Source organism: Cordyceps fumosorosea (assembly GCF_001636725.1).
Source record: "Cordyceps fumosorosea ARSEF 2679 chromosome Unknown scaffold_16, whole genome shotgun sequence".
In the NCBI taxonomy this organism is placed as follows: Eukaryota; Fungi; Ascomycota; class Sordariomycetes; order Hypocreales; family Cordycipitaceae; genus Cordyceps; species Cordyceps fumosorosea.
In genome coordinates this window covers 430496-454071 of record NW_017387316.1, presented here as the reverse complement: position 1 = coordinate 454071, position 23576 = coordinate 430496, and the positions used below count along the sequence as shown (strand labels likewise).

Sequence of the window (23576 nt, the reverse complement as noted above, 5' to 3'; positions counted from 1 at the left end):
GGCAAAGGCCTCATGATAATCGCCGGCTTTGTGCTGTTGCGGTCCCGAGACTTCCGCAAGCAAGCCTCTTCGTGATGTAGATTCTTGGCAGCTTGCCGTGCCCAATTTCTGCAAAAGCACAGCACCTGTTTTAGGGCTACTGCTTACAGGTATGCTGCTATTCTTGGACTGAGCGGCGGCTTCTCGGCCGCAGAATTTATTGATTTCATGTTGAACGTGGTATGAGCCCGCTGGGGCTATCACGGCAGGACGTCGGGGCAACCAAGTCTTTAGAGTGCCAAGTAATGCCCAATTTCGGCTCCGTGTAGAAGAAAGACGGGGACTAGTCGGGATCTCGATGCTTTTTAGTTTAATGCCGGGATTAATCCTCCGTGTGTACTGTCAACGTATCGACAGAGCTCACTGTTCATGTAGTAAACATTTCGAGAAGCCGTCGGACCGGCCAAGCATGTGCATCGCGGTACTTTTCCACCACGCTGCGAAGCGCCAGCCGCTCATACTGATCTGTAAAGTAATCGCCGTAGAGCTGGATGCCAATCGCTGCGTTGACCAGCGCCGGAGCACAGGCCGGATGGCACAGCGCGATGCCGCAGAGGTCAAGCATCAGCATGCGCACCTCGTTCTCGACCTTGCGCCAGCTAGAGCGCGAAGAGGGTTGCTGCCTAGATTGCGAGCATGAGCTAAGAACAATTATATATATATAGCATGTTTCGTTGTGCTTACTTGAGGAACGGGTTCTCAGAGACCAGAACGGATCGGGCCATGAGCGACTGCTGAATGCTGGTCAGCTCAATATGCGAAGTGTACCATATTGTTGGGAAGATTTCGCCCTGTCGCTTGTCTGCAGGCTTCTCAAATAGAGGCTTCGTGTTTGTGAGCACAGTGTGTTCTAGGAAGCTCTGCTGGTCCATCAGGCGTACTGCGAGCACGGTAAGTCAGCAAGGGGCATCCTGGGGTCCATCAAGTGAAGTGTATATAGTTGCACTTACAAAACTCGTCATCGGTTCCCCTACCCCAATGCCATTTCGCTACCTGGACAGTGTGCATGACTGACTTGTTCACATTGGACGCGCCTTGCCAGTACTCTGGGGGAAGGTCCAGCTGCGGAGGCTTCCGACGGGTGAAGGAGTGGTAGATTTCCTGTCGCAGAGCAAACCAATACGCGGCTTGGATGAGGCTCCTGTGTCCGAACATGGCCTGAGATGCCGGGTCGCGAAGCACAGCATTGATAATGGGCATGAAGTTGATTTGCTTTTCGTGGAGATGGCCGTCCACTCCCGTCACGTGGTAGTCGTCGTCGTCGTCCGCATCCTCGTCCTCGTCATCAATCTCCTCGAGCTGGCGTAGGATGACTGCGGTGGCAATGATGCTTTCGCGGAAATCGTCGTCTTCGTTTTCATGAAACCGGCGGAATGCTGGGATGCATTTGAGCATGTACTCAACCGCGTCATTATTGCCGAGTTGGGTGAGAAGCTGCCCTTGGTACAGGATACCTTGCGGTGTCTTGTACTGCGGCAGACGGCTTAGGTGCCGTGCTGAGACGGCAAAGATGGCGTTGAGCAAGTGCGGATGTTTTCTAGCCTTGATAGGTACGACGAGCTGAAAGTGTCGATTTTCATCACATAGGTCAAACTAATGAATCAGATCAGCTAAAGCGACACAAGACGTAGCAGCTTTAGGTGTATGTACCCATTGTGAGATCTCATCGATAAAATAACGGAGAAGACATGCTTCTTGGACTTGCTGCAGGGGAAACTGGCGCAAGTTTGCAACGTCTTGATGCTCGAGCCCCGGCGGCAGCGTTGTGAGACTGGCAATGCCTGGCAGCCCAACTGGTGGACTGGGTGAATTCAGGTAGGAAATTGGTGGGATATTGGGTCGAGGTACTGTCAAAGGGGTAGTCCTCGGCGGGTGTGATGATGTTGATGATGATGATGAGAACCTATGAGAGGTACCATGTGAGGTTTCAGGGCGCTCGCCTGGAGTGGAATGCGACGACGAGAGGCTGGATGTGGCATCGGCCGCCGTTGTACTGGAATCTATATTGCGGAAACTTGTCGGAGACTCGTCATCTGCATTTCTTGGAGACGTCTCGCCTGTCGTTTGAACACGGACTGCTGCTAGTCAGCAAATTGAATGCCGGCTTGCTGCTGCTGCTGCTGCTGCTGCTGTTTCGTTCCCTTGCCGTCTTTGTCTCTTACATTGTCGTGCCGAGCTATTGACCCATTTCTGATCCTTGTCAAAATGTGCCGCGGCGCCGTGTCTGAAAATGGTCTTTTTGGTAGGCCGTGAGCAGGGCAGGTTTTTCTGTTGGCAGCGTTTGCATCTTGGCTTCTCGTCATCGCCTGCCGAGGTCAGTAACTGGAATCTCCTTCCGATGCCGACGACGATTTCCAGTTTCGGAAAGACTGAGCTGGCTCTTACATTTAACGTGCTTTTCTAGAACATTATTGAAAATTGGTTAATAAATAGTTCCCCGCCTCACTCGCAGCTCGAGCCCACTCACCTTTGCACTGCACGCAAGGATATTTGATTGCGGGCATGCTTTTTTATCCACGCAGTGCCCGCGGGACAATCTACCATCAACTTGTCCACTGGAGATTTCTTATCTGAAGAGAGGTAATAATAGTAATAATAAGTACAAGAGGACTGGCACTCCTCGATACTGATTGGCACTCTTGTTGCGTTGAAGCCCGACGTTTGTGAGGTTGGCAGTGTAGAGTTCTCGTTAGGGGCAAAGCCGGCGGAGATTTCCCGACCAGGTAACTTTTGATTACCTGAGCGAAAGCCTGACTCGGCGAGGCCCTACCTAGTGAGAGCCAGCCGCTTTAAGGCACCTCAACTTGTTACGATGCCTCTGAGTTGATAAAAAAAAAATCTCGCTGCGGGTAAAGAGTGGCCTGAATTAGCAACTGAGGCGTTGCGATTGGTGCGCTCGCATCATGTGCCACGATGAAAAGCTGGGGTTGCTAGTCATGGTTATGCAGAGGTGAGGCTGTCGGCAAATGATTGGTCTCTCCACATATGCAAGCACAAAGTCGCAGATTCAGACACGGCTCGTCGCGGGATTATTTAATTATCATTTTTAATTTCAAAGGATAATTTCCCATCACGATATATCTACCTTGTCAACACTTCTTGCTTTCATGCCCCCGCCCTCACTAGAAAATGTCGTTCTGAGCACCCAGAGCAAAACCCATCACCATTCGGAGTCTCGACGTTGTTTCCCTCCTTTTCTGCGCGGTATTAGCACATGTCCAAAAATGCCTTTCAAAGAAAAAAAAAAGAGGAAAATCAGAGCGTCTATACTTACGATTCCACGCAATCATCTGCTTGGCCCCTGCAACGCACTTGGACTGGTCGTCCTTGCAGTACACCGGCGCGTTGGCCGCCGCCAGCCGCCTATTCGACGTGCTGTTGGTAACGTGGCACCTGTAATTTGCCATGTACATGTTCGGCTGCCCGCAGCCGTCCGGCACCCAGAGCCACGCGCAGTAGCAGCCTCCCGGCGGGCACTCCGGCAGGTCCCGTGGCACCTTGTACGTCGCCAGCCGCTTCCACGGCGTGTGCTCCAGCATCGAGAGGACGACCAGGTTCTCCATCGAGACCTTGCCGAGCTCCGACTCGTAGGATATGGCCCACGCGGTGCCCGCCGCGGGTCGCCTGGTCGTGCGCCTGCATCGCGCCGTCGTCCTGGATGCAGTCGGGCGGGTTGCCGGGCCCGCGCCAGTCTTCCGGGTGACTCTGGCCGTCGGGCCACTCGGAGGCGTGCGCGCCGTTGTAGGAGAGGCTCGTCTGCGCCTGGTTGTGGGCGAGCTCGACGGTGAACTGCCCGCCGGCCGGGAGGGCGACCGAGGCGCCGTTCTTGGGCGGGTTGTTGAGGCACCCTAGTGTCTGACGATGATTCCATACATTAATTATCATTATGCTGGTATCAAGGTTCCCGAGGAATGTCATACCTTTTGCATCCACCACTCATCCTTGGTCAGCTGGTAGAGAGGATTGACCGGCGTGTTGGAGTTGGGGGTTGTAGTTGTTTAGCTCAGGCCCGCCCTTGCAGAGGTTAGCTTTGGGTCAGAGTCTGTCTGCCCGATCGAGATAGCTGGTTACCTCACAATACATGCCCTTGACAAAGGCGGCAGTGTGTGCCGAGGCACTGCCCATGAGAAGGAGAGCTGGGAGTGTCCAAAGCATTTTGTGAGTTGAAGTATTGACGCTGAATGTTGCGGATGCCCTGGGAGAGCAATAATGACCAGCAAGGAATGCATATCATCACTTTTCCATGTACAACATAGAGATTTACATACTCATCGTGAGTAGCCCGCCCCCCGCCAACCGGAAATACTGCCTCGGACGGACAACGGCATGATCTTGATAGCTGCGTCTCAGCAAGTTTAGTTTGATGCACAACCAATGATGGCCGTGACGTTTTTCCCCTTGTGGCAGGTAATTATAGCCAGATTGTAAATCCAGTCTCCTGTGGCAGGTTTTCTCGATGCGATGTTTTAGTGCTTATACCTGGACAGCGGCAATCTAATTACACCGATGTAACACATTATTACCTTGACCATGGCAAGCAAGTCCTGAGTAGTTTTGGCCGATGCGAATGAAAAGAGTGTCGGTTTCTGTTGCATTTCTTTCTTCTTCCTTGGTGAGGAACTCTGCGAATATTTATGCATTCATCCGACTAGTTGGTTGGGCGATTTCCATGCATTTCTTCATGCCAGACCAGCATCATCATGCATTCGCCTAATTTGCAGCAAACACGCGCGGAAATGATCCCCATCTGCATAAGATCGATCTCGGGCCGTTTATTACGGCCAGTTGGTGTGTCTGGGGTAACAACTCAGGCGACCCCTGGTTGCACTGCGCATGAAGAGTTTTAGCAACTCTCAATGCCAGATAAACAAAAAAGGAAGAAAGGAAGAAAGGAAGAAAGGACGAAAGAAAGAAAGAGACAGTGATGAGTGAGACTGCCTTTAGATTGTAGGTGGCTGTGTGTGCTATTAATAGCGGCCAAGTTTGCGGTTTACAGGGGTCAAGAAACCTTAATAATATAGTTAACAAGTACCCCTCATGTCAACGTTGTGCCCTGTCCGATCTGTCCTTGCTGCCGAGATACTTTTAAATTGGAAATCTAGTCAAGAGTAACCTTCAGTTCCTATTCTTTTGCTTTTTTCCATCGGCTTACTGCGCTGACGCGTGCAACATAACGCCAAGGCACGGTGCTTGGCTTGCAAGACATCTGCAGGCTCCCTTCCATGGCAAACAAGCTACACCAATTTTAGGGTTGATCTTGGCTTTCAGGGGCGGTATTCTTGGCGCAGGGCTTGCCAGAAGCCCGGCGCCTAATAAGTTAGGCAGTAGTCACACGGCCATGTGGAAAGACGAGATGATGCATGCTGATGAGATGGATGGATAGGACAAGTTCATCTGCGGCGGACTCGTGCTTCACTTATTTGTTCTGTATATCAACAGCCTTTGAACTGCCCCCCATAGCAAAACGAGACGACTCATATTGGAGCCTGGCGAAGGCCAGCCTCTGCCAAGAGCGACATCCACCTGAATGTGCTCAGCCACGCTCTGCCCAGCGAATTGAAGCCGCCCAGCCAGCGGACGTTTCTTGGCTCACCGAGTCTCTCTGGGCCAACGTGATTCTTCGCACCCTTTTTTGACCCTTTTGACCTTTTTGTTCGGCGGCTGGCCAGTCTGGGGGGTGGCTTTGCCTCTCCACCCCCAAAACGCAGTCCGCGCAGAGTTGTCACACTTGAAACTCGGATGCGATGCCAAGAGTTTGTCCCAATAGCAAGGGGAGGGGGATAAATAAGAAATGCCAATAAAAGCATGTAATAATGCTTTGCCTTGCCTGCGTTCTGGGGTCGTCCCATCCCGTCTGAGCCGCCTTTGTTACCTCGACTCAATTTCGTATTCTTCATCATCCAACGTTTGTTTGTTCTCTCTCTCTCTCTCGCCCGCTTTCGCCATTCTTCAATATTCAACCTCTGTATAGACTTTACTAGAGACTCTCTTTTGCACTTTTCTCCAACTTGATATTATTATTATTCTTCTTCTTCTTCTTCTTGCTTCTCTTTCGCGAAAAACTCCGCTCGTTACAAACCACCTCTGTCGGCTAGTTGAAGCTCTCTCACCACCTCACCGCGACTCGACTCGACAACTCGTTTGCGAAAGTGTCTATAACGACGTTACTCTCGCTATCTACACGATTATTGTTACTGCATGAATACTCGCTGCCCATCACGACTTCCTTTCGTTTCGACGTCTGATTCCGACGCCCTTTCGACCAGCCAAAGAGTGCTCGAGTTGTCCACTAAACCTTATCGTCACACACCAAGATGCTTCCATCACCAACACCTCTATCGGCAGGCCTGCTGCTTTTAGGTCTATCCACAGCCGCTCAAGCACAATACTACAAAATTGATACCAAAGGTTATTGCTCTTCCCCGCTTGCGGGTAGAGGAAGGCCCAATTGCTGACGCAACAACAGATGCGATCAAAACCACCGCCAGCACGGTCGCGTACGATCTAATGCTCCTATACGAAGGCAACAAGACGGGACAAATACCTGGAATCCTACCAGGGCCGCCAGCCGATGGAAAGGGACCCTACTACTGGTGGCAGGGCGGTGCCATGATGGGCACATACATCGACTACTGGCACCTAACGGGCGATACGAGCTACAACGACGTGGTCATGCAGGGGATCCTGCACCAGGTGGGCGAGAACCGCGACTTCATGCCCCGGAACCACACGGCCTCGCTCGGAAACGACGACCAAGGATTCTGGGGCATGACGGCGATGCTCGCCGCCGAGAACAAGTTCCCGGACCCCCCGGCCGACAAGCCGCAGTGGCTGGCCCTGGCGCAGGCCGTCTGGGCGACGCAGGCGGATCCGAGCAGACACGATGCGTACTGCGGCGGCGGGATGCGATGGCAGATTCCCTTTGCCAACGCTGGTTACGAGTATAAGAACAGTGAGTTGTAGCTTGCCTGCCTGGCCTGGCCTCCTTTGCTTCTTAACGAGCCACCCACACTGACTGGACTGTTAGCCATCGCCAACGGCTGCTTCTTCAACATTGGATCGCGCCTGGCTCGATACACCAAAAACGACACATACGCGAAGCACGCGAGCGACACTTGGGACTGGCTCTGGAACGTCGGATACATCGATCACGAGAACTGGCTGGTCTACGACGGCGGCCGGGTGCCGCACAACTGCACCGACATCAACAAGCAGACATACTCTTACAACGCCGCGATCCTGACGCAGGGCGCGGCATTCATGTACAACTACGTGAGTCGGACCGAGGCACATAGCTATCAAGCTCGAAAAAAAAAAAAAAATACTGACCGCCGCAGACCAACGGGGAGAAGAAATGGGGCGAGCGCGTCGACAAGCTGCTCGACTCGCTCCTGTCGCACTTCATCAAGAACGACACGCTGTACGAGGTGCAGTGCGAGCCGCCCGGCGGCGTGTGCTCGCCCGACATGCTGACCTTCAAGGGCTACGTGCACCGCTGGCTCGCCGTCACCGCGCAGGTCGCGCCGCACACGGCCTCCAAGATCCTGCCCGCGCTGGCCAAGTCGGCCCAGGCCGCCGTCAACCAGTGCACCGGCCGCGAGACCGGCCGCACCTGCGGCTTCTACTGGAGCAGCGGCGCCTTCGTGGATCCCACCGTGGGCAAGACGTCCGGCGCCGGCGAGTACATGAACGTGCTGGCGGCCGTGTCGAGCCTGCTGATCGGAGAGGCGAACGCGCCGGTGACCAACGAGACGGGCGGCACGAGCAAGGGCTCGCCGAACGGCGGGTTCTCGGGTGGTGACAACGGGCAGAGGCCGCCGAGGGCCATCACGACGGCGGACAAGGCCGGCGCGGGCATCATCACGCTGATGCTCGTCTTTGGGGCGCTGGCAACGTTTTTCTGGATGGGCTTCATGGACTGAGTGAGACGAGGTCGGGCATGTCTCATATTTATTAGTCGGCGTATTTTTTTTTTCTTTTCCTCTTTCACTTTGGGGTAACTATATGAATTGGCGTTTCGTTTTTTGACCATCTTGTTCTTTTGCACAGTGATCTCCAGGCCAGTCATGTCTGTAGATTGAGCCATTTTGTCTGTGCTGTGCTGTCTCGGGCCGCGCAATCTTTGCGCACACATTTTCCCCTTTGTACATTGTATCACAAACATTGTTCGGCCCAGTTTCATCCCAGGTCTGCATGACTAAGTTACGTGTATGTTTTCACGATTGCAGCGGGCGTGGCTTGTGATTCATCCATCACCTTGCACCAGGAATAGACCACCCACCGCGCACGTTGTCTCACCGAGTTATAGACCAATGGCACGCCGAGAATCTACCTGAATGGCGTTGGGCGTACTCCCGTACAGATTACCAAGGTTCCCAAAGCTCCGTACACCCTGTCGACCGACCACTGTGCCGATCCTAGGCCACCGACGCTAACCTGGCGCCACGGCGGGCTCTTGGTCACGGTTAGGCCGATGCAACCAGCCGGCGAGTGCCGGAGTCGCGGCCGATGTGAGACAGTGAAGAAAACACCATGTCGAAACCTGGATGTCACCAAGGTTTGAGGTGCAGGCGTTCAACGGGCTCTAGAAACCAACGGCCTTAGAACCGACAGGATTGCCATGCTATCGCCAAGGGAAGATCTGCGTGGATGTACCAAGAATAACGGCGTGGTGAATGCAAAGTTAGTCTACTCAGGCGACGCAACTCGTCGCCCTATCTCACTGAGGCCTCGGGGCTAGCCCGAGGTTCAAGCTGCGAGCGTCAGCAACGCCTACGTAACAAAGCCGCGCTGGTTATGACCTGGTTCGGATCCAGCTTCGCCTTCCTTTCCCTCCACGTCATATACTTTTTCTAGCCCTCGCCGAGGAAAGATCAAGGGGTGTCAGCAAATAGAGGCGGGTCTCTCTCCACAGCGGCGTTCGAGGTTCCAGTTCGCACGCAACCCTTCCCTTCACCATGCCATGTGCTGGTGCTGGCTGGGTGGTGTACTGGAAATCTGTATGTAAGAGTGCTCCCCATGTCACAGTCAGTCTCGGGTCGTGTTCCTTGCTGCGGAACCATCCGTTAGCAGTTGATTGGTAACTTAGACTGGTAGCTGCCTGTCGCAATCTAGCCGGCGCGCATTGATGCGCACAATGCGCCGCTCCGTAGGGCCATCCAATCAATCAGTAGAGGATCTTTATCGCATCATTTGTTTATAGAGAGTGGCTGCTCTTCCCCCCATGGCCGAGCCCGTTGCTCTTCTTTTGTCTCGCTGAGATACCTCCCTCATCACTCAACGTTCATGTTCTGGTAGTCGGTGGCGGGCCGCCGCTTAGTGAAGATGATGGAACCGGATTTTACCTTTGGCCTCATCAGGGTCATAATTCTACTGCTCGGCGTCTATGCGCTGTCCGCGTCACTCTATGGCTCGTTGTTCGCGAAGCGCGCGCCGTCAAAGGCCGCTGAGAAGACGAGCGAACCGCCCACGATATCGTCGCGGATCCCATACATTGGCCATGTACTCCAAGTTATGAGGACTGATTTCCAAGAATACTTTGGCCGGCTTTCGTATGACCTCACCACTGCTAGTCATTATCTTGCCACTCATTAGCGACTGACATTTCGGTGCAGGGTGAGCCAGGCGACGCCAGTGTCCGTGGCGCAGCTCTTTACGCAGAGGATCTACGTGGTCGACGCCTCCGACACGGAAATGACCAAGCTCTTCGCCAGGACGCCCGGCTTGAGCCTCACCGCCGCCTTCTGGGTCGGCTTCGGCGGCTACCTGCACTTCAACAAGGCCAGCGAGGAGAGCATGATGACGCCGGACAAGCACCCCTTCAAGAGGGAGCTGTCGCGTCTCCTCCGCGATGAGCTCCAGACTCTCGAAAAGGTGCAGAAGCTCGGAGCGCAAGTCCAGAGAAAGATCAACCAAGCGTGGCAGCGAACTGTCCCGGATGATTCGAACACGGTCAAGCTCGCAGAGTGGGTGTCGGACGGCATCGCCATGTCTGTCGGCTCCGTCATCTGGGGAGACAAGGGGCCCTACGACGACCCCAAGTTTAGACAGAGTCTCCGGTATGTTATTCTCTTGTCCATCAACTAGACGCCATATAGGAATATGCGCTCACGAGTTAGAACGATGCTTTGCGGACTGCGCCGCTTCTATCACCCTCTCACGCTCTTTCTGCCGAGCTCCTTTCGCCGTGCTCGAGATCACGTCCGTGCCGGTCTGAGCACGCTCGACGCGCCACGCAGCGGCGACCAAGAGGAGCCGGACTGCGACGACCTGTGCTTCATCGGCAAGGTCAAGATCCTCCTGCAAAAGTACAGCATCCCGCAGGCCGGCTGGAACGACTTCTCCTTCTCCCTCATCATGGGCGTCTTCCCCAACCTCATCAACATCACCACCTGGGCGCTGTGGCACCTCGTCGCCGACGACGAGCTCATGGCCGCCATCCGTGCCGAGGTCGACGCCCTCGTCGAACCAAGCCCCGATCCAGCCAACAGCCAGCGCAAGAAAGTGGACGTCAGCCGCGTGCGCGAGTCCTGCCCGCTGCTCATGTCCTTCTGGTACGAGCTGCTGCGGCTGTACGCCGCCAACTCCAACATCACGCGCCTCGTCACGCACGACGCCGTCTTCCCCGGCGGCAGCCTGCTCTCCTTCCGCCGCAAGGCGCTCGTCGTCGCCCCGATGCTGCCGCACCAGCACGGCCGCGACGGCTGGGGCCAGGACGCCGAGGTGCTGCGCGCGGACCGCTTCCTGGACGCCGAGGGCCGGGTGGACGCGGGCCTGGTGCGGCGGCTCATGGCGTTTGGCCTGCCGACGGTGCTCATGTGCCCCGGCCGCTACGTCGTGTTTAACGTGGTCATGCTCAACATTATCAAGACGCTGCTGACGTTTGACATCGCGCCGGCGCGGGGCGAGACGCTCAACGGCGGGCAGGGCGTCTGCAGGCCGAGGAGGAGCATGGTGGCCGGCGTGCCGGAGCCGTCTCATGATCCGGAGCTGGTTTTGACGAAGCGCGTGGATGTTGGGTCGGTGCATGTAACGTTTGAGAACCAAAGGCCCGGGTGGTAGGATTCTTGACTTCGGTGCCTGTATTCCAAGGCATCCAAGGTATGGCCCAACTGGCTGGGTTGAGAGCGTGCTTTTACATTAAAAGGTTGTACATCAAGGATTATACATATGTAACTTATTATGCACTCTTTACACTACATTACTTTCACTTGATTTCATGATGCGAGCACAGTCCGTTTACCTTTGCTTACCGAACCACAGCCCTCCGTAGTGAATTTGGTACAAGGAAACGTGTCATGAGACTTGTAGCTATCCATATCCATATTTGAATAGCATGTATCATGTACTCGTTTATTAGGGTCAAAGTTACCGTGTGCCCTTCCCTCACAATTGTCTTAGACACTCCAGGCGGCATGCGCGCGCCCGTGAGAGCGCTACAGGTGCTAACATGCTGTGCTTTAGTGGTCTCCCTCGCTAAAAGTCCTCTACATTCACCCTCAAGAGCAGAAATGACGCGCTAAAGCCGCTGGCCTAGCGCCTATCGCCCCACTATCGTAACATTTGTTCACGCTATTTACTGATCCCAAAGATTTCCATCGACAAACGGGCAACTTTCCATCTTGCTTCATTCAACACATATCCTCTCTCTACCGCCTCTTGGCCCTTTTCCCCTTTGATCGAGATTTCTGGCAGAATATTCCACACCGAACTTGCCAACGCGCAAGATGGCCCGCCAAAGGCGGCATACTCGCGCTGCCAGCGAGGGAAGCCTCAGCAAATCTGAAGACGAGGCTCATGACCATGGCTTCTTTGACGACGAGGCCTTAGAATCCGCACAATCTACAGACGAAGGGTCTGACTCTGACGAAGAGGAGATTGACCCCTTTCCATTCAACCGCTTGCCCCCAGAGCTTCGTGTACGCGTTTGGACCTTGTTTTGTCCTGACTTACTCGGCGCACCGCGTGTTCTTGACTTCAATTTGGATGATAGCCTCTCGCCCACCAGATCATCACCTTGCAGGGTCGTCACCCCGGGGCTGGGCCTTGAGGATCAGACGTGCGCCTTGCGCTGCGTAATGGCCACAAACCAGGAGTCGCGCGCCATCGCCAAGAGCAAGTTCCCCGACGACCTGCTCATCGAGGATAACGGCCAAGATTTTACGCTGTGTGCAAACCTCAAGACCGACATCGCCATGCTCGACTGTGTTCCAAATTTTCCTTTTGAACTTGGGATACTTACTCCGGGCACGACTACCCAGGTCCGCCTGGATGGTTTCTCCCAATTCATTGCCAACCTCGCCCTGCCGCTCCACGACGCAAACTTTTTCGCCGGGGCGGAAACAGATGTTACTTCTTGGTTGCGCAAATTCAGATCTCTCCAGCGCGTTTTCTTCTATACGGAGGAGGAACGCTGCAGTGGTAATAGTCTGCGCTGGTGCGCCTCACGTCACGCGCGCCAGTATTACATTGAGACTTTTCAGAAGGAGCCGGGCTATGGCGAGGACTTCACGAAGCTCGTCTGTTGGCCCGATGCCCAACGAAATCCCTCCTTCACCAAGGCTCACGTTCCTAAGTGGGCTACGACTAACTTGACATCGATACAAAAGGCGGCCTTTCAAGACGCTGGAGTAAACATTTATCCTATGGTCGTCTTTGACACGGAAGCCGGCCTCGAACTCTTTGATAAGCATGTCGCCACAGACTATCTGCCTTTAAAAGTATATGACGCCAACCATGATGGCTCGGATGGCGAAAGCGAGACAGAAGAATCCGATATCGATGAGGACTTCGAGCCCAATGGCGTAATTGAGGAGGCTGATGCTTACGAGAGCGACGGCATCGACGACGATGAACCGGAGATTTTCCACGAGTCCGGAGATGAACACCTCGATGATGGGAGAAGCGACGATAGCGACGACAGCGACGGAGCTCGTGTGCCACCAAACCAATTCTCAAGTCCCGAGCCGTCGGAAGACGAAGCAGGCTCATCAGTACGCGGGCGCAAGCGCCGTATCCTGGTTGACTCGGATGATGATGATGGTGACGAGCCCATCACTCGACCCGCGAAGCGAAAGCGCGTCCACGTACTTGATTCCGACGACGAGCCGGGCCCCGCCGAGGCCGCAGAGTCGCAGGCTTCTTCGTCGGATGAGGACGAGGATAGCGGCCCTGCGAAGCGTCGCAAGGTGGAAGTGGTGGATATCCCAGACAGCGATGACGGTGACGACAGCGACGACAGCAGTGAAGAAGACGATGACCAGCCGCAGCGCACCAGTCTTGCCGGTCGCCTCCAGATCCGCGGTCGCAGTCGACGTTCTCCGTCGGATGAAGAGGACAGCGAAGGAGAGGAAGAAGAGGACGACGAAGGAGACGAGGACGACGAGGAAGACGAGGAGGATGGTGATGGAAATGGCTTGATCGACGGCATGGCGGTCGAATCTGGCGAAGATGAGGATGAAGATGATGAAGAAGAAGACGAAGACGAAGAGGACGAAGAGGACGAATAGGTTTCGCCCTCTCCGCAATCTTGGAGCTGCATTGTATCCTAGTTTTGTGTATCCATATTTTTTTTCACTTTAAACATGACGGCGCAGGAGGACATTTGGATTACTTTCTACCATTTCAGATTTGCTATAAAGGGCGGCGTTGAATGATTAGCTAGCGTCGCAATATGACAGACACGAGGCACGATGATGATTCTTGTTAGCGTGAAGTACTTGCACCTCTGCCCAACTGAAAGCAGACTTGATCAACGCCACGTTCCTCAGCCGCTCCCATAGCGTTGCAACCCAGCACAAGAGCCTGAACACCCTCGACCTGCTGAGAACAGCTCCAACTTCCCAAGTCCATCCTCCTGCCATCCAAGATGCAAGCAGACGCCAAGCCGCAACGGCGGCCGTTTCAAGGCTCCTGCCACTGCGGCGCGGTCCGATACACCGTGTACCTCACCGTCCCGCGCCCGCCTCACGCCGAGAGCCCGGCCGCCGACCGAGTCTACCGGTGCAACTGCACCATCTGTCACAAGTCCGGCTTCATGCACGTCCGCCCACCCGTACCCGCCGACGACTTTGCGCTGCTGTCACCCGCCATCGCCGACCTCGGCGACTACCGCAGCTGCAACGCCGGAGCGCTGCGCTTCTTCTTCTGCCGCGTGTGCGGCGTGCGCTGCTTCATATTCGCCGGCGAGGGCCACGTCGTCGAGGCCCAGTCGGGAGATTTGGGGCTCGCCGGGCCGGTGGAGGTGTGGCGGCCGACGGGGCCGGGCGCCGGGTCCAACGCGAAGCTCACGGGGTGCTACCTGAGCGTCAACGGGCACACGATCGACGCCGGGCAGGACGGGTTCGACATGCGGGATTGGGTTGAGCGCGAGTCGGTCATGTACTACGACTTTTTGAAGGACGAGGAGCCCGGACCCGGGCGGTACGGAAAGCCGTATCCCGGAGGCTGCTATTAAACAAATGGCAAAAGCTTGCCGTGCAAATAGCAAAATACTCTAAATTTATCCCGTCTATAAAAAGTGAAAACAAAAAAAAAACTATGTTTCTTGCTCAATCGCAACCCGCTAGCTACCCCCGAAATAATGCACATGAAATCTCTATGCCGTCAACTCCTTGACCAGCACGGCAAACTGCAAGTCGTCGCGCAGGATCGTGCCCTCGCCGAACAACTCGTACGGGAACGGCCTCTTCTCCTCGGTCCGCGCGTACCCGCGGCGGACGTAGTACGCGATCAGCGTGTCGCGCCGGTCGATGACCTGCATCTCCATGCGCGCGCAGCCGAGCTCCTCGCGGGCGTAGCGCTCCGCCTCGCGCAGCACGCGGCTGCCGACGCCGCCGCCCTGGAGCGCCGGGTCGACGGCGAAGAGGCCAAAGTAGCAGGTGTCGGGGTCGCGCCGGGCAATCTCGCAGCATGTTACGAGGGTCTCCTTGTTTTCGGAGGAAGGGTCGCGGTCGTAGCCGGCGAGGAAGACGGTGTCGGGATGCTGGAACTTGTCGAGCATGCCGGCGGGGGTGATGCGCGCGCCGGTGAAGAACTCGGCTTCGCTGCACCAGCCCTTCGCGGCGTCCTTGCTGCGGAAACAGCGCTCGACGAGGGCATGGACGGCGGGGAGGGTGTCGAGGGTGACCTTGCGGATGGAGAGTTCCTGGACGGTCATTGTGGTGGTGGTGGTGGTGGTGGTGTAAAGAAGAAGCAAGAATGGTTGGTTGCTGTTGGTGAATTAATCAATATTTCCAAAATGTCCAGCCGGCTTTCTGATGATGTAGGGAAGAGTAATTAATGAGTTGTAAAGGTTTGTTTGGAACGGCCTGCGGATACTGTCTGCGCACCGCCACTCCGGAATTCGAAACCACCTCCGGGACCGGGGGACCGTTGAATAAGTAACACTATATTCCGGTTAGAGTTAGTGAGAGAATATTCTAGTGCCATCTGAGTCACGGCCTGTCTCCATGTCATTCATCAACCGAGGTTTTTGACTAGCCGCGCCCTTTGAGTCGTTGATCCCCGCCACTAGTCAGCCCCTGTTGTCGTTCTTATCATTCAAGTTCCACTGGAAGGGCTGAAAGTAGTCAATTAATATCCTGATTACAAGATGTAAGTTATCAATCAATGTCCAACTACCGTGTACCGAAGAAGCAAGTTGCCATTTCAGTCGTCCACCACCACCGCAACTATAGCTTCCCAACCAGTCGCCGAATGCCATTGCCCGTTTCTACATGTTCATCGGGAGTATTCGACGCTCGCCAGTCTCGCACAAATTTTGGCCAGGTGTTTGTAAGCACAAGGTACTTGATGCTCTTGTGCGCGTCGTCAAAGATGGTCTCGTTGAAGTCGTCCGGGACCTCGCCCCAGTACTGCGCCCGGTCCTCCGCGCCGACCACCACGATCCCGGACCCCGGCGGTGACCCTTCCGGCCCCGACTCTGCGCCCGCCGCCACCGACGACGACGACTTGTCCCAGTCGACACCGCCGCCAAACGGCGTCACCGAGTCCGGCGCGCGCTTCTCCCCGTACAGCAGCCGCGTCGGGCCCTCGAAGACGGCCTCGAGCGCCCGCTGCTGCGCCGAGGAGATGTTGATCGGAAACTCGGCGTCGCGCGCTCTCACGAACTGCGCGTAGATGCGCAGCGCGCCGTTGAACCGCTCGCGGACCAGCTCGCGCGTGTTGTCGTCGCGGTCCGCGTGTCCCGAGCGCCGCACCGAGCTCGGGAACGAGTCCTTCCACTCGGTCACGCTGGTCAGGAAGGCGACGTTCTCGCCGGAGAAGTCGCGGAGCGCCGAGTACTGCTGCAAGGGCATCGGGTTGCGCTCCAGCACGTACTCGAGCGCGCCCATGGTAAGGATGCTCTCGCTGGAGGCGGAGGCGGCGGCGGCGGCGGCGGCGGCGGACTTCTTCCCGGTCAGGACGGTGTCGACGATGGTGCTCTCTCCAGACGACTTGAGCGACTTGGCCTCCTTGCGGGCGCGCTCGCGGTTCTTGGACTCCCACCTGGCGAGGCAGTCGAGCGTCTCCCTGTGCAGACTCTGGTACCGCAGGACCTCCCAGCAGGGTACGAGGACGGTGAAGATCTCCATGAAGAAGATGGACAGGCAGATCCACTGAGGGGGGAAGAAGTACTCGTTGACGCCCTCGAAGACAGGGTCGTACAGGGCAATCAGCCACATTGGCGTGGCATGCAGGCTGTCTCAACGTCAGCGAGAGATATAGAGAGGCGAATGAGGGTTGGTTGGCTTAGTTGGCAAGCGTGCAGCCAATCGTCTGGAGGCGCCAGCCGTGCACGTCCTTGATGTTTCTCGACTTCCACAGGACAATCGGCGCCACGACCCAAGCCCATGCGAGCTGCCAGAAGCACGTCGGCCACCACTCCCACCCTCTCCCCATGGCGGCATTGCGCTGGGCGTCGGTGCCGTCGACGTGGGTGCCGGGCAGGCCGAACGCCGGGTGGAACTTGCGCGAGCTCAGGTACACGAAGACGGTGAGTAAGAGCTGGAGCATCATGCAGAGGCCGACGAGCACCAGCGTCCGGGCCGAGTAGTCGAGGCCCCAGAACCTCCCGAGCAAGCCGCCCGGACGACCGCCGCCGTCGGCGTGAGGCCCCCACAACCCGGCCCCCCGGCCCTGCACGGTGAACCTCTGCTGCCGCTTGGCGACGTGCAGGAAGCGCGCGTTGGAGGCGTGGAACAGCGCGATGCCAAAGGGAAAGTACGTGCCCATGATCCAGTACTCGGCCTGCGGCGGGGCCAGGGCGCCGACGACGTAGCCGAGCTGCCCGCTGATCCAGAACAGGTGCAGTAGGGCGATGGCGGTCAGGGAGAGGCCGAGGCCGCGGATACGCAGCATCGGGAGGTGCCGGTGGCGGATCAGGAAGGCCATGCTGCCCGCGAGGAGCGTCGTCCAGATGCAGGCCCAGCACACCCACCAGATGCCGACGCCGTCGAGATTGGGTCTGGGCTTGCCGGCCGGCGTGACTACGTCTGGCTCGGATCCCATGGTGAGTGAGTGAGTGGGATGACAGTAATGAAAAGGAGAACGAAAGGTACTTGTGACAGAGGTGTTAGTGAAGCAAAGGCCCGTTGATCGTCAATGGCGTTGTGGGCTGTTGACGCTTAAGGCGTGTAAGTGAAAGTGAAAGTGAAAGTGAAAGTTGGTGTGAGAGTGCATCCTATAACAGGGTATACAGTAAACTGAAGCTCCTTTCTTTTCTTTTCTCCATCAGAAAATTAGAGAAATTGCAGTCTTCTTATTCATCCGATGTTGCACAAAACAATCGACCAATTTCCGAATACATACCCATATCGTCCACTTGCTTTTTCCGCCCTGGCGGGGGATCCCCCATCCCATCTTTGTCGCCCGCGATCTTGTCGATCTAAGCCGTCTCGGGCCATTTTGTCTTGAACTTGAGAACCCGGTGACCCGGTTAATAAATCGTCTTCTCGAACAAGTCAGGGGCCACAGCGGACGGAATTGGGTCTCATCCCTAAGGCGAAGCACGAGTTGAGGAAAGCGAACTCTTGCAGATACCACACGGCGGCCACTAATGCATAGTAGCTTTTTGTCTATTGGCTATTAATTATCCAGATGACTGTTAATAGAATGACGGGTATCTTCACCATCAAGCTTAGTTTTAACGTTACTCTGCTTGCTCAAGGAGTTAGTTCTTCTGGGCGCTCATTCCCATGCATGCTCGCCAAGACCTGGCATCTCGGGCGACCGCAATAAGCCAGCCACCGGGATTATGACATATACAGGGGGTTCACATTTAAAGTTTGCTCGCCTTTTGCATCACAGGGTCACTAGGTAAGCCTCTCTGCCATGGCGACCTCAGATCGAGCAATGGCAGCCCACAAGGCCCAGCATCCCTAGTATCCGATAACTATATGCCTTGAACGTCCATGACAGGTCTCCGCTGAGGCTATCCGTACAGTCTTACACAGTTTATATTCTAGCACTTAATACTGGTTGGCTACTTACTTGCGCATAAACTGTCGTAATGAGCAAGTGTTTGCTCTTGCGTTCGGGGATCGCACCTAAAAAACGCCATTTCAGGGCAAGACACAGACTGGAATTAGGTTCCCAATTCCTGGTAGCCTAAGAACGTACATTCAAGCCTCCATCATTCGTCTCCTGCAGGAGTGTCGGAGACATTCTTCCCACGCTGCTAGGACGTCAACCCCAGCATGTCCTCGTAGTGGTGGATGCGGACCTACACCTATTTTAAGAGCCCAGAAATAGGGGTGTGCGTTTGACTCCAAGCATCTATTTCCTTGGCACGGCTGTACAAGGTAGCTATCGCAATATAGCCTGCAGCTGCAAGGTGACACGCTTACTACCTAGTTGTACTTGGTGATATGGGGAACCCGGGCAGCCGTTGAAGTATTGACAGGTGAAAGATTTCTGTTGAATAAAATTATGCGTATATTTGCCTGAGACCTACTTTACTGTATATTAATGTTCTATCCCGCCGTTTGCGCCCTATTTTCGTTCATCCATCCCCTGGTCGAACGGTTCCCGGGAGTTCATTACCCGGCCGAACAGCGCCCTGAGCCAATCCAATCTCCATGTCAACCGTTGGCAATTAGCGACAAAAAAGTGAAATTAAATCAATATATTTTAAGCTTTTTATAATCTTTCCTTAACGTTTTTATAATGTTTGTTATCACGTTCTTTGCAACGTTTTTTGCAAGGATAGCCTAGAGACGTTGTGAGCTGAGCAGCTACGGATAGTTGTGAGCCAACAACGGCCCCCTGACCAATTTTAACCAACAGTGGTGATTTCAAATCAAGGAAAACCACGACATTGTGCCTGCTGTGATAGTCGTAGAGCTTTCTGAGAGAGTTGTCAGTTGTCCCGTCGCTTGCAGAGCTCCCGGCAGCCAACCCAGATCGTGCCCAGCTGCGCTCGCGTCGCCGCCACCTTCAACCTCGCTGGCTCCGCGAGGAACCCGATGCCATCCGACCGTACGAGGTCCACGATGGCGATTTCTACTTCGTGACTGGGCGAGTCATCTATTGTGCGCACGCTGATCCGCGACTTGTCCACCTCGTGCGCGCTGATCTTTTTGAGACATCGCAGGACTTGCATTTTCTGTGACCCATAGGCCACAAGTATCAGAACATGTCCCTTCCTGATGGAGCCGGTGTTCTAGAGCGGGTTGTCAAACTTTGTGTAATCCTCCATCAATGGCAGTTTCATCTGATGCGCAATGTCAATGGCCAGCTGTACCACAAAGTAGGCGGAAGTAGGATTGGTTTTAGATGTGCCCTGCTGTTGCTCTTCAGAAGACAAATTTACAAACAGAGAATTCTTTCCAGAAGCACTGTGACGGGCAAACCACTCCTGGACAGCTTCGGTGGCGAGGGCTATCTTCGGTATGCGTCTGTATCATGGCGCCGTCGTAAAGAACCTTGCATGGAAACTCGCCTGCCGATCCGTACACGCGGTGACATGGTGAGCCTGGCGTCGATGCCGTCCAGCGCCGCGGCTCGAGCCAGGAACGATTTTTCCAGCTGGGCGCTGACGACAGACCTGAACTCAAACTTGTGCCCGTCAACATAATACTCAAAGCGAGTGCCGGCTGTGGCAACAATCGGACCAAACTGCTCCTAATCCCCTGCAAAAATAGTCGGTACCTCTTTCCATATACTTACACCGATAAGGGCATGAGCTTCAGTCAGGCGGCCGACCTCATCAACGATGAGAAGAGCAGGTTGACGCAGGATTCCATGATCCGTTAGCATGTGATCGTGGCACTGTGCGATGGCGACGAGAGTGCCAAAAAAATGCATCGATGCCCTTCACAGCACTCTGGAGTATCGCCTGTCCTGTCTCTTTAAAAGAGTCTTCTTTCTAAAACCATTGCGGCTTGTCTTCTCTCCAAAGATCCCAGCTCATTTTCAATTCTCGAAGATCCTCGCCTCTTGCGGTTGCGCGCACAAGTGATGATAGGCTATCAGGATCCAACCGCGGGTTTCTCGGGTCTTCGTGCTTAAGTGCCGATTTTTCCATGAGCTGATTTAGAGCTTTGTGAAATTTGGTGGCGACATTGCTGTTGGGCCCATCATCCTGGTCTGGTTCAACCTCGTCATCGCTGCGGATTAGAGCTTGCAATTCTCTGTTGTAGCCATACAACCGGCAAACTCGTTTTTCCGGGTTTGAGAGCTTAAATCGCTTGATGGCATCCTTACATTGCTCATTCTGGGGAGACGTGTAGATGATCTGCGCGCGGCTTCGGTTCAGCTGGGTGACTGTTGGCATACCCAGCGTACGCTTGCCAGCCTCCATCCACAACGGCCGAAGCAAGGATTTGACAAAGAAAAGACTTTCCCGATCCTGGACAGCTCTTGTTGTTGCCAAGGCCTGGGCGACCGTAGCGTGCTCGTTGTGGAATCTTCCAGCGTTGGAAAGCTCGGGAATTACATTGTGTAGATTCCGACTAAGGTCCGAGTGGCTGTTCTGAAAATCTAATATGTATTTCCACCAATCTTCGTCTTTTTCCATACGTTTGAGCAATAGCTCTTCTTTTTCTGAGATGGCAGGCGGTATTTTCAAAACTTTTGTCCTTTGATTCAATGATTCAACAGGGAGATTTTGCTGTGTTTCTAGCAGATCCGGTTGCGGATTCGGATTGCAAGGTTGAACAGCGGGAGGAGAGCTGGTAAGCTTGGTAGTCTCCGTAGGAAGTGCCTCTGGCGTGCTGGCTGCAGAATAATCAGAGCCGTGTGAATGTTTTCCGTAAATTTTCTTCTCTCGCCTGAATCAGCAAGTAGCTGGATTCGCTCATTGGCTCTGAGCGACTGCGTGCCGCGCCTGTGCGAAAAGCAGCGACTAATGATGCCAAAACAAGACAGGAAAAGCAGATTTATTCAAGCTCAAGATGAATCATTTAGAAATGCTGAACGGTGCGAATGGCAGAATTAGAAAGTGAAGTGAGGGGCTGGGAGAGAAGGGAGCAACAAAACGAAATTTGCCCGTTTGCTGCCAGCTGCCAGTTGCCAGTTGCCAGTTGCCAGCTGGCAGACCGGACGGGAGCTGCCATCCAAGCCGGATTTGTTTGGCAGTTAATTAACGAATTCCAATTTCTTGTTCGTGGCAATCTTTGTTATCAGATAATAACAGGTGCTGAGCATGTTGCACTAGTGATGCAGGTCAAAATGCCAAATCTACTTGCTCTTCTCCCAGTCTTTAGCTTGTACCTGACTGGTGTCTAACCGCAGCTTGATCCAATCTGTCTCCTTTCCTAATTCGTATTCTTACCAAAGCAGCTTCTTCAAGTTGTGCTGACCCTGGACGGATTCGCGCTCGACTTGAGCATCTTGGAGATCTTCCAGAACGGGGCCCACGCGGACAAGATGGCAGTCAGCCCTGTACAGAGAATCATTGGGCCATACTTTGTCGCGTATCCGAGTGCTTCATCAGTCAAGAGCCCCGGCACCGCAATTAGTGCACCACTCAGCGGCCCGCCCGCGACAAATCCAACGCCGCGCCCGCCCATGAGCAAGCCAAACAGCAGCGACGGATCGGCCGTCCGGTCGTCGCGCTGGATCTCGCGCGTCATGCTCGTCCACGTCGAGCTGAAGCCGCCCGCGAAGAAGCCGTACACGAGCGCGAACGCGATGACGTTGGCGAGGTGCCGGCTGAGCCCCCAGAGAAGGAAGACGGGCGCCGCGCTGCCGAGGGCGGAGATAAGGACGACCCGCGTCGCGTCAAGGCGGTCGCTCATCATGCCGAGGAAGAGCGCGCCAAAGGTGCCGGACAGCGAGAACATGGAGATGAGGATCGGCTTCGTGATGGACGCGTAGCCGACGTCGGTCGCATAGCTCGCCATGTACGTGCTCGGCATGACGTAGCCGAGCGCCTGCAGCACGATGCCGACCTGCATCATCCAGAACGACGTCTGCCGGAGGAATCCGAGCGACACGCGGCGGCGCGCGGCTTGCAGGCGCAGCGGCACGCGCGGCCGGAGGAAGAAGAGCGTCGGCAGCGTCAGCACGGCGGACGCGCCGGCCCAGGACAGCAGCGTGGCGCGCAGGCCGAGGCGGGCGAGCAGGCCGCTGAAGACGAAGGGCATGATCATGCCGACGAGCGACTTGCCGGCCCACATGACGCCGTAGGCGAGGCCCTTGCGGGCCGAGAACCACTCGTCCATGTACTGGGATACGGGGCTGAAGAGGAGCCCGCAGCCGACCGAGTACAGCGCGCCCTGGGTGGCGATGAGGCCGCCGACGGTGGTCGCGTACGCCGACGCGCAGAGGCTCGCGACGGTGACGGCCAGCCCCAGCGGGCCGCACCAAGGGCGCAGCCGCGGGAACCAGCTCAGCGCCATGAAGGCGACGGGCATCATGAGGTACATGACACCCATCTGGAGGGCACCGATGGTGGCGAAGGCGCCGGGCGGCGCCTTAATGGGGCTCTCGTCGCTGGTGTAGTACTCTTGGAAGATGCCAAAGGCGACGGAATAGCCTGTGCTTGGTTAGGGGATACAGCAGGGCGGGCGTATTTCACGCAAAAGGGATGGAAGAGAAGAGCTTCAGCGAGGGAGGGGTTGGCTTGCCCCAGATTGGCGCCTGGGCGACGGTGCAGCAGGCGAGGGCCAAATACGCATCGCGGCCGTGGTCTGTTGGCGGGAGACTTGTCCCGCCGGCGGCGTTGTCATCCTGTATCTGCAATGTCTCAATGGAGCGGCGAGGCTCGCTGTCGTGAGAGTCGGTGGGCGACATGTTGGTGCACCGCAATCAATGCACTTTGGCAGGTTATATTGGTTGATGCAAGAGCGAAGTTGTTTAATGACGCAGAGACATTTCTTGCTTTTTACACTCCGGAGAAACCATTTCAAAATGAGTCAACAAGGCTCCGCGAGATGCCTCTTGGGACGAAACTAACTTTTGATGGCGCCACAGCCTCCCGGCGCGCATCCATAGCCGAGCTCGGAATGTGACAGCGATCCGGCCTGCAATAGTTTCGTGGGTGTAGTTGGAAAGTTAAACGAGTTGGGCCTTTTGCACATAACGTGGCTAGTGCTCTGCCCTTGGGGAAATGC

The 23576-nt window shown here is 55.4% G+C and overlaps 10 protein-coding genes across 10 annotated transcripts; 4 read left to right on the top strand and 6 right to left on the bottom strand.

Annotated features, from left to right (window-relative positions):
• Window positions 1-406: 406 nt before the first annotated feature.
• On the bottom strand, window positions 407-3924 carry ISF_06343 (hypothetical protein; the record flags this gene model as incomplete). Its single annotated transcript, XM_018849947.1, has 6 exons — window positions 407-662; window positions 724-919; window positions 990-1632; window positions 3220-3236; window positions 3314-3617; window positions 3643-3924. The coding sequence occupies 6 exons, from the start codon at window positions 3922-3924 to the stop codon at window positions 407-409; spliced, it is 1698 nt and encodes a 565-aa protein (XP_018702924.1).
• Window positions 3925-6353: 2429 nt separating this feature from the next.
• ISF_06342 (Mannan endo-1,6-alpha-mannosidase) lies at window positions 6354-7961 on the top strand (the record flags this gene model as incomplete). The annotated part of the gene is made up of 4 exons (XM_018849946.1): window positions 6354-6447; window positions 6506-6991; window positions 7067-7311; window positions 7377-7961. The coding sequence occupies 4 exons, from the start codon at window positions 6354-6356 to the stop codon at window positions 7959-7961; spliced, it is 1410 nt and encodes a 469-aa protein (XP_018702923.1).
• Window positions 7962-9363: 1402 nt separating this feature from the next.
• On the top strand, window positions 9364-11100 carry ISF_06341 (Cytochrome P450; the record flags this gene model as incomplete). The annotated part of the gene is made up of 3 exons (XM_018849945.1): window positions 9364-9590; window positions 9654-10097; window positions 10158-11100. 3 exons carry the CDS (start codon window positions 9364-9366, stop codon window positions 11098-11100), a joined length of 1614 nt encoding a protein of 537 aa, XP_018702922.1.
• A 665-nt stretch (window positions 11101-11765) lies between these two features.
• On the top strand, window positions 11766-13547 carry ISF_06340 (hypothetical protein; the record flags this gene model as incomplete). The annotated part of the gene is made up of 1 exon (XM_018849944.1): window positions 11766-13547. One exon carries the CDS (start codon window positions 11766-11768, stop codon window positions 13545-13547), a length of 1782 nt encoding a protein of 593 aa, XP_018702921.1.
• Window positions 13548-13906: 359 nt separating this feature from the next.
• ISF_06339 (Mss4-like protein) lies at window positions 13907-14494 on the top strand (the record flags this gene model as incomplete). Its single annotated transcript, XM_018849943.1, has 1 exon — window positions 13907-14494. One exon carries the CDS (start codon window positions 13907-13909, stop codon window positions 14492-14494), a length of 588 nt encoding a protein of 195 aa, XP_018702920.1.
• Window positions 14495-14635: 141 nt separating this feature from the next.
• ISF_06338 (Acyl-CoA N-acyltransferase) lies at window positions 14636-15196 on the bottom strand (the record flags this gene model as incomplete). Its single annotated transcript, XM_018849942.1, has 1 exon — window positions 14636-15196. The coding sequence occupies one exon, from the start codon at window positions 15194-15196 to the stop codon at window positions 14636-14638; it is 561 nt and encodes a 186-aa protein (XP_018702919.1).
• Window positions 15197-15710: 514 nt separating this feature from the next.
• On the bottom strand, window positions 15711-16703 carry ISF_06337 (Regulator of G protein signaling superfamily; the record flags this gene model as incomplete). The annotated part of the gene is made up of 1 exon (XM_018849941.1): window positions 15711-16703. One exon carries the CDS (start codon window positions 16701-16703, stop codon window positions 15711-15713), a length of 993 nt encoding a protein of 330 aa, XP_018702918.1.
• A 67-nt stretch (window positions 16704-16770) lies between these two features.
• ISF_06336 (Regulator of G protein signaling superfamily) lies at window positions 16771-17529 on the bottom strand (the record flags this gene model as incomplete). The annotated part of the gene is made up of 1 exon (XM_018849940.1): window positions 16771-17529. One exon carries the CDS (start codon window positions 17527-17529, stop codon window positions 16771-16773), a length of 759 nt encoding a protein of 252 aa, XP_018702917.1.
• Window positions 17530-19378: 1849 nt separating this feature from the next.
• Window positions 19379-20325, bottom strand: ISF_06335 (MFS monocarboxylate transporter; the record flags this gene model as incomplete). Its single annotated transcript, XM_018849939.1, has 4 exons — window positions 19379-19681; window positions 19763-19899; window positions 19944-20142; window positions 20188-20325. The coding sequence occupies 4 exons, from the start codon at window positions 20323-20325 to the stop codon at window positions 19379-19381; spliced, it is 777 nt and encodes a 258-aa protein (XP_018702916.1).
• A 61-nt stretch (window positions 20326-20386) lies between these two features.
• On the bottom strand, window positions 20387-23256 carry ISF_06334 (MFS monocarboxylate transporter; the record flags this gene model as incomplete). Its single annotated transcript, XM_018849938.1, has 4 exons — window positions 20387-21191; window positions 21794-21926; window positions 21986-23004; window positions 23042-23256. The coding sequence occupies 4 exons, from the start codon at window positions 23254-23256 to the stop codon at window positions 20387-20389; spliced, it is 2172 nt and encodes a 723-aa protein (XP_018702915.1).
• Window positions 23257-23576: the final 320 nt, after the last annotated feature.